This window comes from Sturnus vulgaris, chromosome 26 (assembly GCF_052056855.1).
Source record: "Sturnus vulgaris isolate bStuVul1 chromosome 26, bStuVul1.hap1, whole genome shotgun sequence".
In the NCBI taxonomy this organism is placed as follows: Eukaryota; Metazoa; Chordata; class Aves; order Passeriformes; family Sturnidae; genus Sturnus; species Sturnus vulgaris.
The window spans coordinates 4,235,145-4,249,348 of record NC_142268.1 but is presented as its reverse complement, the minus strand read 5'-3'; the positions used below and the strand labels follow the sequence as shown (position 1 = coordinate 4,249,348).

The window sequence follows — 14,204 nt, the reverse complement described above, 5'->3', positions numbered from 1 at the left end:
CATGCTGTGCCAGTGCCACTGAGGCTCCTGGGGCAGAGGGAGCAGCAACAGGAAACACAGGCAAGGCCAGACCTGTGTGCTGGGCTCTGCTGGGGTGCACATCACTCACTCCCTGAGATGACTTCAGAGGGAGAACCACCACACACCAGTCAAAATCACACCAAAATGGTATATCCTACCAAAAAGCCACCCCAGACAGGTTTGTTTGGGTTGCCTGGATAGGAGACATGATTCTCCGCAAAATGCACAGGAGTTCTTTCCTTCTCTGCCCCATCCCAGAAAACATTTTAAAAGCACAAAAAGGAAAATTAAATATTTTTTTGATCCAAAATAGCTGTTTTTCATCAAAACACACTTCACACCTTCCACTCTGCATTGCCCAGTGCAGGCTTGGGGTTCACTGATGGCTCAGGAGAGTGGTCTGGTCTGAGGGAACGCATGCTCTTGACTCCAGGGTGGTTTTTAGGTAGATGTTGAATCAAAATGTTGGCTAATCACCCAGATCATCTGTCACCAGCAGAGCTGGGCTCAGACCCTAAATACTGAGGACACTTCATCTTTGCTCCTGCCCAGCTGCCTCGGTGCCCTGGGCTGAAGCCAGATGTGACCCCCAGCGCTGTGGCCACTCAGACCCAGCCATGATCTGATGGCTCCCTTAAATCCTGAAGACAGGCGGACTGGCACAAGCCACCACGTCACCCAAAGCCTGGCTGACCCCCTACATCAGCCAGGCCACCCTGGTGGCTCTGCAGTGGCCCCTTCCCTCTGGGCCAGCGTGGGCAGCGTTGGTGCTGCTCCTGCTGCGGGGCTTTTCTCCAGTGCAAATCCACGCCATGGTATTTATAGCACCCTTGTCCCAGCGGAGCCTATTTTGGGCTGATGCTCAGGCACCAGAGCAGCACAGGTTATTTTAACCCAGTGCTGGGTTATTTTCAGAGCTGCCCTTCTCTGCACGTGCTCAAGAATGGTTTCCAGCTACCAGGCACTTTCTGGGGTTGGGGAAACTGGGGAAGGGGGGAGAAGAGGGACCATGCAAAGGAATGTCAGAGATTTAAAGTTAAACCAGCATCTGCAGCAAAGCTGCCTTTGACACAGCTGTCTGGGATCCACCTGGAATCTTGGAAGGAGGATTGTCTGCAGGATAACCCCCGAGCAAAAGTCAGGAGGGGAAAGATTTCTGGAGCACAGAGCTGAGGGCCCAAGACAGTGAAACAATATGAGAGAGAGGAAGAAGAGCCAAGAGCTGGATGCTTCTAAAATCCACCAGCTCATGGCCCCAAGTACAGGAGGGAGCAATGGCTTTGTTCAACAGAGGCAAGAACATCACCATGGGATGGGAAATGCTCCTCATCCTCTGCATGCAGGGAACCCCAGCTCTGTTCTCACCACATGTCATCCTGGAACAGCTGGGTGAGACTTCTGGAGCCATCCTGTCCTGATTCAGACACTGCAAGAAGCAGCTGCAGCATTTATCAAGCAGTGAGCCTGGGTGTCAGCAGTGCTGCAGTGGGGCTCTCTCAGCTCAGAGCTGGGAGCAGCAGCTGGTCCATAGCAGAGCCCAAGCCCATTCCCCAAACCAGGGGTACCATGGATGGAGTTCTGCCAGAGCAGGAGCACCATGGCAATAGCACCCAGAGGGATCCAGCTCCATCCCCCAGCACAACAGCAGGGCTGGAGAAGTCAGGATTTTAAAATTTCTTTTTAAATTCCACAAGGTCTTGCTTTGTCTATATAAGAAAGCTCAGCAGGGCCTCTACACCCCTTTTCCCACACCCTGATCCCCAGCCTCCAGACCACATTGCCTTGCCTATCCCACCACACTTCCCTCTTGTCTCAGTGTCTCACTGTGCCCCATGGAGGCGTGGGGGGATGTGCCAGGGATGCCTCTGGGGGTGGCAAGGCAGTCCCAAGGCCACTGGGTGCAGCTGGCAGTGAGCACAGCCCTGCCCCGTGGCCTCCAGCTCCCATTGGGATGGAGAGGATCACACCATGCTGCTGGGAAAAGTGAGTCAGGGCCTGAGCCACTGCCAGCCCCTATTCCTGGCATCCCACCCCAGCCACGCTCCCAGCCCCCGTGGGCCAGCAGCAGGCTGGCAAGGAACAAGTGAAAGTTGGGAAGGATTATGAGGGAGGAGCCCCTGGATGGAGTGCCACTCACCTCCCCAACTTGCCCCATCCCCCCCACAACTTGCCCCACCTGTCACAGCCACCTACCCACCATGTAGGTCTCAATGCATTTTTATTAAATTCTTACAAAACAGAATACAAAATTCTGGCATCAACAATTGTTATAAAGGAAAACTTCAATTCAGCTGTATCAGGTCACCTGGTACATACAGTAAAGTGCTTCTTTTTGTGTGGTTTTTTCTTTTTTGTTTTTGTTTTTTTTTTGTCTTTTTTTTTTTTTTTTTGTATTTTCGTTTTTATTTCCCAGCCAGCCTCCGAGCAGAGGCTGCTGTTGCACAAACCAACAGTGCGTTAACGTGACTCTTGTTGAACCAGCTTTGGCAGTCTTCATCAATTGTAAAGTGGAGAAAGTTTCTCCTGGTTTGATAAAAAAGAGTTAGCTTCACAGTAAACGTTTCTAACCAGTTCTAAGTCGAGTTAGTTGGCTGGAGGAAGGATGGGGGGGAAGGAGAGGAAGTGAAAACACTTAACATTTCCAGCTTAAAAAAAAAAAAAAAAATTGAAGTTGGTTTCCAAGATAGATGCTCTATGGGAGGGAAAGCTTGGAAAGAGAAGAGGAGGAAGGAGGTTGGTGAGAGGGGGTCGCTGGTGCTGGACCATGGGAGCATCTGTCTGGAAACCGCCCCGGGAGAGGTGCTGGCAGCAGGGAGGGGCTGTCCAGCCCTAGCACAAGAGTGTCCCAGCCATCCCTGCCCTGCTGGGCCACCTCTGGGTGCCCAGCGCTGCCACAAGCCAGGCTGGAGGTTTTCCAGTCGATCCCCAGCTCTGGAGGCATTTAAAGATTCTCTACCAATGCACAGCCCCGGCCATGGGTCACCCCCGAGTACCACACCAGGAGCGCTGTCCAAGCCGAACCACACCCAGAATGTGAAGCCCAGCCCGGGCCGAGCTCGGATGCTCCCAGCACATCCTCCAACTCCCACAGCATCGTCTGGCTGCACATCCCTGGCCAAGGACACCCACGGGACACAGGCAGGGTCACCCAGGCCTTCCCCAGAGTGCATGGTGTACTTTATATATACAGATATAAAAGAGATCGCTCTTACTCGTGGGGAAAAGGGGAAAACTCAGTTTGCCAACAAAAGCAGCACGGGGGACAGATAAATTATGGAGACATCCCCCTGCCATCCCCTTCCCATGATTTTTTTTGTTTTTTAAAAAAAGGCTGCGGCGTGCAGCATCAATGATAGCTTCACAATACCAGCTCAAGGCATCGCGTACTGTACATCATTCAAGTATTTCTTAATATAAGACAACAAGGAATTATCTACAACTGATAAAACAAAATAAGCTATAAAAAGTAACAATGTACAATCAAGATGGATTTTTTTTCTTTCTGTTAAAGGAGGCCTCTCCAGGGTGTCCTGGTGCCTGTGGGGGGCATTCCCCTCACCACTGCCTTGCTCCCTCCCACCCGGCACGGTGGGACCGGGACACACGGGGGAGGGGGAGATCGCAAGTGCGAGGCAGTTTTTGGGGGGTGAGATGGGATGGAGTCATCCTCCTCAACCCCCCTGGGTCAGCAGAAAGGCTGGGAAGGGTGAGAGAAGATGGCCCCTGCCCTAAAAACTCCATCAACACCCGAGATCATCATCTCCCAAGGTAACTCACAAACACCTCCCTGAAACAAAAAACAACATATATTGCATAGTATTGCTGTCAGCAGTCTTAAAAAGGAGAACTTTCTTTTTTTTCCAGAGACAGCGACTGTCCTCAGCTGAAGACCCAGGGAAGTCTGTTCCCCAGCTCAGAGCTCCCAAACCCTCACCTGTGCACGTGATGGGCCAAGGCTGCTTTTGCAAACTATAAAGCTCAAAGCACTGAGTCGGAAGGGACAGGAGGTGGCTATGAAGGGGGCACTGCCCTCCCAGGAGGATGGGGGCTGGCAGCGGGTGCAGCTTGGTGGCACAAGCCAAAGCAGTGCCTGTGGCAGGGAGCAGGGGGTGTCAGGGGGATCTGGAGGCACTGGGGGCAGCTGGGGGCCAGTATGGCCCCAAGCACGGGCACTGCTCTCCTGGACAGACCCAGAAACCAGCCAAGGACCTCACCTCCAATCGGGGAGGACCCCCGAGTCCTTCCACCCCAAAGCAAACTCCAAGGAAAGGACAATGCCATGCACACCTGAACACACGTGAGCAGGGATGCAGGTGCATGACCATGCACACCAGCGCTCTCTGACTGCTAAAGACCCTGCTTCCCTGACCCCAAACCTTCCAGCCCCATATCCTGAGCTGTCCCCAGGCTGTTCCCCCGTACCTTGGACTTTGGATGCTGCCACCAGCCTGGCTGCTTACCCACTGGCACCCCTGGGGCACTGGGCAGCCTTTGTGCTCCCTAACCCTCCTGCCATGGCAGCCTTGGGGCCAGCCCAAAGCCACGGCAGGGCTCACTGTCCTGCAGCAGGTCTCGATGCTCTTTAAGGGGGTCCTTGCTTCCCACAGAGCACACAACTCCCAGAGAGTGTTTCTGGCTGCTCTGGCCACCCTGAACACCTCATCCCCGTTGCACCTTCCCAAGGGCACCAGCCCTTCCAAAACCCAGGATGCAACACCTGACCTGCCACAAGAGCACAGCCCTGGATGCCCATGCATTCCCTGGGGAGCTGCCAGCCAGAGCGTGGGAGGAAAGGAAGACATTTCTCCATGCCCTGTAGAGAAGCACAGCTGGCAGTTTAAAACCAACAGTAATTAAAAATGGAGAGAAAAAAAAAAAAGGGGGGGTGGGAGCAAAAAGAAGAGAGGTGAATAGCTTATTCTGGAAGCAGGATGCTGAGGAGAGAGGCTGGGTTGGGCGCTGCTCCCTTGCTGGCACCATCTCTCCCCAGCCCGAGCAGTTCCCTGCACAACGCCCACAGTGTCCCCCTGGAGCAGAGCTGGGGACACCCCCGAGCACAGGACAGGGGCTCCCCACACCCGGGAGGTGCCTCCCGGACCCCCAGGAAGGAGCTTTTTGTGGGATCTAACCCAGCATCAGAGAGAAACCTGCAGCTCTGAGGGGAGGGACGAGGTTAAAACGCAACTCCCGTTGTTGAAAACACGGCCGAGGGTCTTTTGTTCACAGTATGAAATGAGCTGAAATCGTCAAAGCAGCCGCAGATATAAGGAGTCCTTTGGTGTCGGGGAGGGGGGAAAATGTCAGAGGAGAAACCAAAAGCCAGGAAACAAAAGTCCGTGTGTCTGTCGGATGTCCTTGAGTGTGCCCTGGGTGAAGCAACCTCACACTTGATTTAATACCTTTAAAAAAAAAAAAAGATCTTAAACAAACCCTCCCACCCGCAGACCTACAAGATCAGCAAAACCTTGGAAACCAGCCACAGGGACGAGTCCTGATCTTGTCACTAGCCAGAAACGGTGGGGTCGGGGGGAAAGGAGAAGAAAGAAAGGAGGAGAAGGGGGGACAGGGGGTACAGCAGGTGCGAGGGGCACCGCTCAGGCTTGGTCGGCCACCAGGACCAGCGGGGCCACCAGGTGCTGCCCAGAGGCCACTGCCTTGGCCAGGCTGCTCTTCTGCCGCCGCTTGGCCAGCTTGGACTCAGAGGGGGGGGAGAGCTGCATGGCCCGTGAGGTAGCTTTGATGATGATGGGTCGTGCTTCCTCCTCCGCCTCTTCCTCCTCGTCCTCGTCGTGCCGTGTCAGCTGGCGGTTGACAGCGATGGCCTCAGCAGCAAAGGAGGTGAGCTCTTTGGCACTGCTGTTCCTGCAGGGGAGGGACGGGCTCAGGGGGGTGTGGGGGCTGGAGGGAGGTCAGGGTCAAATATCTGGGTGTCCTTCCTCACATACTGGTCATGCCAGACTGCTCAGACACCAAAAACATGGCCCAAACCCGCAGCAGCAGGGCTGCCCAGACACAGAGTTGCGGCAGAGCCCCCAAAAAGCAGAAGGAACGGACGGTAGTGAGGAGTGGAGTCAGGATTCAGAGGGCTGGGGGTGCCCCAGAGCAGCCCACACTCACCTCTGCAGGATGATGGGGGTTGGCAGGGTGTTATCCGGGGCACACTGCAACAAAATGCAGCCAGTCAGAGCCAGGATTGTGCAGACAGGTGCTCCCCATGCCGGCTTTTGGGAGCAGTGAGCAGGGAGGGGACATCAACACTCACCCCCTGCACCCAGGGGTGCTCCAGGACCTGGGCTGCGCTGAGCCGCTTCTTGGCATCTCTCACCAGCAGCTTGGAAATGAGGTCTTTGGCTCCAAAGGAGATGTGTGCCCAGTCCTTGTCAGGAAACTCATACTTCCCCTCCTGAATACTCTCAAAGAGCATGTTCTGAGCAGAGGGAGAAACAACAAGGGGCTCAAGCCAGGAGTGCTGCAGCCAAACTGGGGCTGGGTTTGGGCTCTGCTGGGGTCCCCCACGCACCTGGCAGGTGTGGCACGCCTCGCCCCGGTCCCAGCCACAGTCGGAGCCGCAGTGGCCCACGAAGGGGGGGTACCCGCTCAGCATGATGTACAGGATGACACCCAGGCTCCACAGGTCACAGCGCTTGTCGTAGATGGAGGCCTCCTCGTTGAAGGCTTCCACCACCTCCGGGGCCATGTACTCAGCTGAGCCACACTGTGGGGACAGCAAGGTGAGTCCTGAAGGGTGGGGACAGGGGGACCGGGAGGGTCCTGCCAGATCTCCAGGGCTGCACCTCTGAAGGGAAGGTGCAGGTGTGGCTGTTCCCCAGATTTGCTCTTGCCACATCACCCTGCAGGGATTTCCCACCACAGATGATGCCACAGACCCGTCACTCTAGGGTCACCCAACAGCAGCTGCCACGCCGAAGGGGAAAAAAAAGAAAGCCTAAATGGTGCAACTCCCATGGTGCAGGACAGCCGGACCCGCAGGACCCACAGCAACCCGACTGGCTCAGCAGGGCAGCCCCAGCGGCCACAGCACACGGTGGGACGAGCCCGCTGTTCCCGTTCCCCTGCCCGCTCCCCGGCCCGGCCCAGGCGGAGCTGCCGCGCAGGATCCGGGGCGGGAGGAGTTAACCCCGGTGCAGGGAGCGGCAGAGCCAGCGGCCCCATTCCCCTATCGCTCCAGGGACTCTGGGGCTTTCCAGCACATGACCCGCAGCCCACACAGGCCCCGTGACCAGGGCAGAAAAGAGCTGCAGCCAGCAGATAATCGCCCCGTAACGAGAGAGGCCTCCTGACCAGGGGCCTCTGCAGCCCCAGCAGCTGATGGCACCGCAGGAAAACAAAACCCCCTTCCCCAGCCCCGATCCCGGCGGGATGAAGCGGCCGCCCCCCACGGGCTGAGAACGGGGAAACTCGGGACCCCTCCGAACTCAGATCCCGCCCCGGAGGAGGGCGGACGTGCAGGAAGGAGGGGCCGGGGTGTTGTGACCCCCGCCCCTGCTGTCGTGCACCCCGCACGGGCTCGGTTCCGCCCTCCCCGGCACGTTCGCACCCCCAAAAAAACGGGGTGCAGGACGATACCCTGCGAGGGGGGGCAGCTGCGGCTGGCGATAAGGAGAGCGGGGCTTTCTTCAGGAGATCTGTGCGACACGGGGACAGCCGGCAGCTCTCGGGGTGTCCCCCTGCCCCGCACCCCGCAGGCTCGGCCCCCTGTGCCTCGCCCCCCAGCCCGGTGCTGACCCAGTTCTCCCCGCAGGCTCGGCGCAGCCTCTCGGGCTGTTGCTAAGGCTCACGGCAGCCCGGGCGCTGCGCCAGCCCCCCCGGCCCCCCCGCGTTATGTAACCGCATCTCGCCCGGCACAGCGCGGGGGGGGAACGGGGGACACGCAGCATCAGCGACAGCAGCGACGAGCAGGGGGTGTCCACGCACAGCCCTGATCCTGCAGCCTGCAGGGCAGCTGAGGGGGTCCCCTGGGACAGATCTCTCCCCAAATGTGGGGGGCTCACACACTTACCGGGGTGAGCAGCTCTGGAGTGGAGATGGGGGAGCAATCGCCGTTCAGTTTGATGCCACTTCCCAGGTCAAAGTCACAGATCTTCACTGGGGAGACCTGGGGAGAGGGGGAAGGAGTGGTCGGTGACCCCCTGGCATCCTCAGGAACCACAGCTGGCAGCCCCCCGGGGACCACAGCCCTGTTCTCAGGCCACAGCTGCTCAATGCCAGGTTGTATCATGCTTCACACCATGCTATGCTGCGGCATATGGAAGGTGTGTGTGTCCCTGGCAGGACCCTCCTACACCTCCCCACCTCAGGAATCACCCCACTGTGCCAGCCCCCCCAGGCAGCACACCCTGCACCCACCCCGGCTGCTCCCCGCTCACCTGGTCCGGGCTCTCACACAGGATATTTTCTGGTTTCAGATCCCTGTGTGCAATCCCTGGGGGCAAAAGAGCCAATGAGGGTAAAAATCCCCCTCCTACAAGACTGCTGTAGTGTAAAGTCTGGGGATGGCACAGGGACCCCTCCCTCTCCACCCCAAATCACTGCCTGCACCCTAGCAAAAGGCAAAATTTGCTGCTGGCCCTGAATCCCAACCAAACTGGAGGAACAGGATCTGCACCACAAAAAGCCTTGTGATGCAGCTGAGCCTGACCCTGTGTGCTGGGTTGGGCACTGTCCCCTGGGGAGGAGGAGGATGGGGGGAGGCAGTGACACCCCCCACAGGGCCCAGTACACCCCAAGGTGTCCTCAGTGGCACCTGGGGTGTCCCAGCTCACCTTTGTTGTGCAGAAAGTGCAGGGCGCTGGCGATATCCTTCACCACCACGCTGGCCTCCAGCTCATTGAAGTGGCGTCTCCGGTGGATGTGGGTCAGGATGGAGCCTGTGGCCAGGTGAGAGCAGAGCTGGGGCTCATGGGGGTCCTGGCACCCCAGCCCCCCTCGCCCCGGGGCCACACTCACCTCCCCTCATCTTCTCAAACACCAGGTAAAACCTCTCCTCCTCCTCGAAGAACTCAATCAGCTCCAGGACATTTCTGCAGGGACCATGGCATCAGCCCAGCATCCCCCCAAAAACACCTCCTGGGGTCCCCCCACACCTCCATCCAGCACAGGACCCCGGGAGGGATGCGGGATGGGAAAACTGGGCTTGCAGTGATTGAAACCACACGGCCAGGGCCTCCCTGGCCACATTCCATGGGGGAGAGGGGCTTGCAGCGCCCGGCTCCGCTCCTCCCTAATTGCTCACAGCCCCTCCTGGCTCACTGGCCCGCCCCACACAGAGCTCCGCACACAGCAAACACACACAGAGCCCCGCGCACGCACACACACACAGCAAACACACACACAGCCCTGCACACAGCAAACACAGCCCCGCGCACACACACACGCACACAGAGCCCCGCGCACGCACACACACACACACAGCCCCACACACAGCAAACACAGCCCCGCACACACACACACAGCCCCGCGCACAGCAAACACAGCCCTGCGCATACACACACACACACACAGCCCCACACACAGCAAACACAGCCCCGCGCATACACACACACACACACAGCCCCACACACAGCAAACAGCCCCGCACACACACACACAGCCCCGCGCACGCACACACACACACACACAGACACAGCCCCGTGCACACACACACACACACACACAGCCCCGTGCACACACACACACACACAGACACAGCCCCGTGCACACACACACACACAGCCCCGTGCACACACACACACACACACACAGCCCCACGCACTCGCACACACAGAGCCCCGCGCACGCACACACGAACATACAGACCCGCACAGTTCTGCTCCAGCTTGGCCACCTGTTGTCATGGCAAATCACTGAACGTCCCCTCTGGATGCTCCCCCGCGGCCACTGGGGCCAAGGGGAGGGAGCCGGGTCAGAGGGCAGCCTGGCTGTGGCCCATGGGTGTCACAATCATCAGCCCGGTCTCAGCCCACTCCCCGTGCCCGCAGTGGGGGATGCAGCGGCTGCCCTGCCGTACCTGTGTCCCTGGCACTGATAGAGCATCTCCACCTCCCGGAAAACCCTGCTCCGGATGTGTCCCAGGCGCTTCTCTATGATCTGGAAGGCAAAGAGGGGGAGGCTCAGGGAGAGGCAGCGCTGCCAGGGCGGGGCCGGGGCACCCCTGCCCCCCCCCCCCCCCCAGCAGTGCGGGGACCCGCGGGGCCGGGCGGGGAGCGGAGCCCGGCGGGGTTAAGGCAGCAGAACAGGCTGTTCCCGGCGCTGGTGCCAAGCGGCAGCGGCGGTGCCAAGCCGCTCCCTCCGGGGCCGGGGCCAACAGAGCTCCACGTGATGCTGAACACCGGCGCTGCGAAGGCCCCTATGCCCCACTGGGCGCTGGCACAGCGGGGCTTGCTGGCCGTGCCAAGGGTGGACAGGGGGACACCCCAAACGGGAGGGGGCAGATGGGTGCTCTCATTGTACATGGAGCACCCCACCACCACAGCCCTCCCTGCTGCCTCAGCTTCCCCTCTGGGGCACCCAAAGGTCCCCACCGAGCAATGGGGGAGGCAAAGTTTCCCTAGCATTTGACTGCATTTTGACATGGGGCCCATCCCAGAGCCCCATGTCATGGCTTGGATTCTGTGGGGTACAGTGCCACGGGAGCACGTCCCTGACCCCAATAGCAGCTGGCTCACCCCAACCCTCTCCAGTGCCCACACGAGAGAGACCTCCTTGGGGTGAGCAGGAAGTGACCACCCTGCAGCATCACGTGCCCCTGCCTGCCCCAAGTTCCCAGATACATCCCAAGTGTTAATTTCGTCTCCAGCATGCCCTCATTGGCAGAGAGAAGAGCGTAGCTAAGGGGGGGTCACCGAGGACCCCGAGCTGGGTGGTGGCAGAGGTCGATGTGCCACCATCACAGCCCAGTCCTGGGCCAGCACCAGATGGTCCTGGGAGCTGGGAGAGCCCCAGATGTAGATGGCAGAAATGGAAACTGAGCAGGGGGTGGGAGGGGGGCAGGTCTGCAGCCAGCAGTGCAGCTTTACCTTCACTGCGTACTCCTTGTTGGTGATGAGGTTCACGCAGGACTGGACTCTGGCATGGGCCCCTTCTCCCAGCACCTCCTCCTGCAGCTGGTAAACATCTGGGAGAGGGGAGAGGTCACCTAAGCTGCCAGCCTCACTGCAGAGTCTGGGGATGCCAGCAGGGCCCAGCCCTGCCCCGGACCAGGAGGAGCCCCTGGGGTCCCTGAGCAGCCCCGCTCACCTTCGAACCTGCCAGAGAAGCTGTCGGTGGCTCTGCAGCGCTTCTTCTTCTTGTTTCTTTTCTTGGCGTCAGGGATATCGATGGGTTGACTTGAAGGCATGTCTGGGCCATTGCAAAGCCACTGGAGTCAGCCATCCCTGTCCACCCACAGCTCCCCCAGCACCGCCAGGGCTGCCCCCAAAGCCTTCAGGGCCAAAATCCCTGGGGCAGGACGGGAGGAGCCCCATGAGGAGGCAGCCACGACTCACCGGGACGGGGCGGGCACTCGAAGTTGAAGACGGGCTCCAGGTGGTTGGACTGGTCGAACTCCAGGTCGAAAGGGTTTTGCCCCTGTGGGAGTCAAGAGTAGGAGTGAGGTGGCAGCTGCTGGATCAGCCACCACTGGCTGCCACCCTGAGCCCAGCACAGACACAGCACACCATGCTCTGGCTCCTGGGACACATTCTGCTCACTGCCCCATGGTGCAGGATACCAGCTCATGGTGGGACACAGCAGAGCTCCAGGGAGAGCCAGAGGATGAGGAGGAAGGCTTTGACCACATCTCCTGATGAGGACAGTGCTGCGGGGTCGCTTCTCCAGCCAGCCCCAGGCCAGCACACGGGGGATGATGAGAGGGACCGAAGCCACCCACACCAACCCAACCCCAAATCTCCACCCAAACTTGAACCACAGTGAGGTAGGAGGGGGAGGAAGAGAAGCCACAGGGCAAGACATGCTCCAGAGCCACCCCTCCATGTCCTCCCAGCTCCCTGCAAGGTCACAGTGGCTGGAGCCTGCTCTGCCCGGCTCCAGTGGACACCGTGTCCACCAGGCTGCGGGACACCCCTGACCCGGCAGGATCAGGCCTCACCCCAAACCCTCCTGCACCCCAGGATGTATGCAGGGCATGAGACTCGCTCCTCCTCCCATGCTGAATCCCTGTGGCACACGAGGGGACATGGGGACCCTCTGCTTTCTGCTGCCCTGAGCCACCCATGGGACGGGGCAATGCTAGGGGCCAAAGGGCCCATCCTCCCCAGGATTATGAAATCTGTTTGGGTGGAGGTGGCAGCTCCAGCGGCGTTCCCAAACCCGCCCGGTGCCCGGGCCGGCTGCCAGCCCCAGCACGGCCAACCCCGGCCACCGCCAGAAACACCCAGAACGCGGCTGTTTACTGCAGCCCTGGGGGGAACGGGGGTCCCCGGCCGGAACGGGGGGGAGCTTCACACCAGGAGCACCCCCCCACCAACCACTACTTCGGATCTCCGGGCCAAAACTCTCCTGTGCTGCATTTTGCCAGCTTTCCTCCCCCTCAAAAGCTGGATTTGGGGAGCGCAGCATCGCCCCGCAGCTGCTGCCCCCGGGACGAGCCCCGGCAGGATGGGGGGGGGGGACGAGGCCTCCGGGAGAGGTACGGGGGGGCAGTGGAAGTACGGGGGCACTGGGGGGGCAATAGGGGGGCAGGGGGCCCTGCCAGCTGCCGCAGCACTGCCACACAAAGGTCTGGGGGATGGGAGGCTGCGCACCAGCTCCATCAGCACAGCCGAGGTGTCCCCCCCGCCTCTATCCCCAGCCACCGCGGGGGGACACAAACCCCAGCCACAGCCCACCCGAGCACAATCGGGGGTCACTGCAATGAGGGGGCGGGTTGGGGGGACCCCTCCGCACCCCGGAGCTGGAGCGAAACCGAACAAAGGACCCCCCAACCCACAGCCAAGAAGCGGCTCGGGAGGTGGGGGAACCGAAAGGAGCGGGAGCACAGAGCCCCCCCCGCACACCCCGCGGTGACAGTGGCAGGGGGGACGGGGGGGGTGACGGGCCCAGGCTGGGGGTGCCCATGGCATCCTGGGGTAGGCGGCACTGCGGGATCGACCCTCGCACGGTGTCCCCGGGCCGGGCCTGGGGAGCCCTGAGACCACCCCCACATCGGCCGGGCCAGGCCGGAGGGGTGCGATGGGCGGGGGGAAAGTGCAGCCACCCCCCCGGGGATCCCCGTGGGAGCCGCAGCATCCCAGCGCCCACCGAGGGCTGGGGAGGGAGACACGGACCCAACCCCCCGCAGCACCGCGACCTCCGCGACGGGGGACAGGGGGGTCCCCCCGCTCGGTGTGGGTGGCAGCGCTCCCGGAGCTCCTCAGTTTGGGGGGTGTCGGGGGTGGGGCAGGAAGCGGCCGGGCCCCCTCCGTTCCCCAGCAGGGGATGCAGCGGTGCGGGCGCACCCCGGCCCTGCCGGCACCCCGAGCCCCCGCGGGCATCCCCATGGGGACGGGGAGCACCCCCTTACCTTGAAGGAGCGGTGGAATCCCGGGATCTCTGATTTCTTCTGCACCATCTTGCTGCGGGGGGGGACGGGGGGCGGCGTTGCTGGGAGAAATGAGGGGGGGGCGGCAAAATTTAAAAAAAAAGGGGGATGGGGGGGGAGGGAGGCGGAGGGACGGGCAGAGCCGGAGGGGAGTCCGGGGGGTGGCCGAGACCTGCGGGGAGAGGAGGGGGCAGGAGGGGGTCAGGCGGTTGCGGGCCCTCCCCGGATCCTGCCCGGTTCCGCCCCGAGCCCCCCGGGCCGGCGCTCACCGGCGCGGCCCCGCAGAGCCGCCGCTGCTGGTGGTACCGCAGCCCGCACCGCCGCCCGCTCCGCTCCGCGCCGCTCCGCCGCCGCCGGGGGGGACGCGCCGCCCCCGCCCCCGCTGCCTTTATAGACACGGCCACGGCCCCGCCCCGCCCCGCCCCCGGCTCCGCGGACACCCCCCCGCCGCGCCCCGGGACCGGGACACCCCGCCGGGGACACGGGCGGCCACCCCGGGCACACAAACACCCTCGCCCAGGGTCACAAATCCCCCCCCGACCCCCTGACACCCACCGGGGACACGGTTCCCCCCCCGGAGACACAAACACCGCTCCTCGGGCACCCACCGGGACACAAGCGCTCCCCCCGGGGACACCCCTGGGGG

At 61.1% G+C, this 14,204-nt stretch overlaps 1 protein-coding gene across 1 annotated transcript; it reads right to left on the bottom strand.

Annotated features, from left to right (window-relative positions):
* Window positions 1-2,222: 2,222 nt before the first annotated feature.
* MKNK2 (MAPK interacting serine/threonine kinase 2) lies at window positions 2,223-13,920 on the bottom strand. Its single transcript, XM_088179213.1, has 14 exons — window positions 13,828-13,920; window positions 13,541-13,730; window positions 11,526-11,607; window positions 11,278-11,379; window positions 11,058-11,155; window positions 10,049-10,128; window positions 8,989-9,062; window positions 8,805-8,909; window positions 8,409-8,464; window positions 8,042-8,137; window positions 6,542-6,736; window positions 6,284-6,448; window positions 6,139-6,182; window positions 2,223-5,883 (listed from the first exon to the last, which is right to left on the bottom strand). Exons 2-14 carry the CDS (start codon window positions 13,586-13,588, stop codon window positions 5,616-5,618), a joined length of 1,413 nt encoding a protein of 470 aa, XP_088035339.1. The 5' UTR covers window positions 13,589-13,730; window positions 13,828-13,920; the 3' UTR covers window positions 2,223-5,615.
* Between the last annotated feature and the right edge of the window lie 284 nt (window positions 13,921-14,204).

Coding starts and splice junctions, on each gene's coding strand:
- MKNK2 (XM_088179213.1), bottom strand. CDS start 13,588: ATGGTGCAGAAGAAATCAGAGATCCCGGGATTCCACCGCTCCTTCAAG. Junction 11,156..11,277: donor CTTCTCTGGCAGGTTCGAAG/GTGAGCGGGGCT, acceptor CCCCTCTCCCAG/ATGTTTACCAGCTGCAGGAG. Junction 10,129..11,057: donor ACAAGGAGTACGCAGTGAAG/GTAAAGCTGCAC, acceptor TTTGCCTTCCAG/ATCATAGAGAAGCGCCTGGG.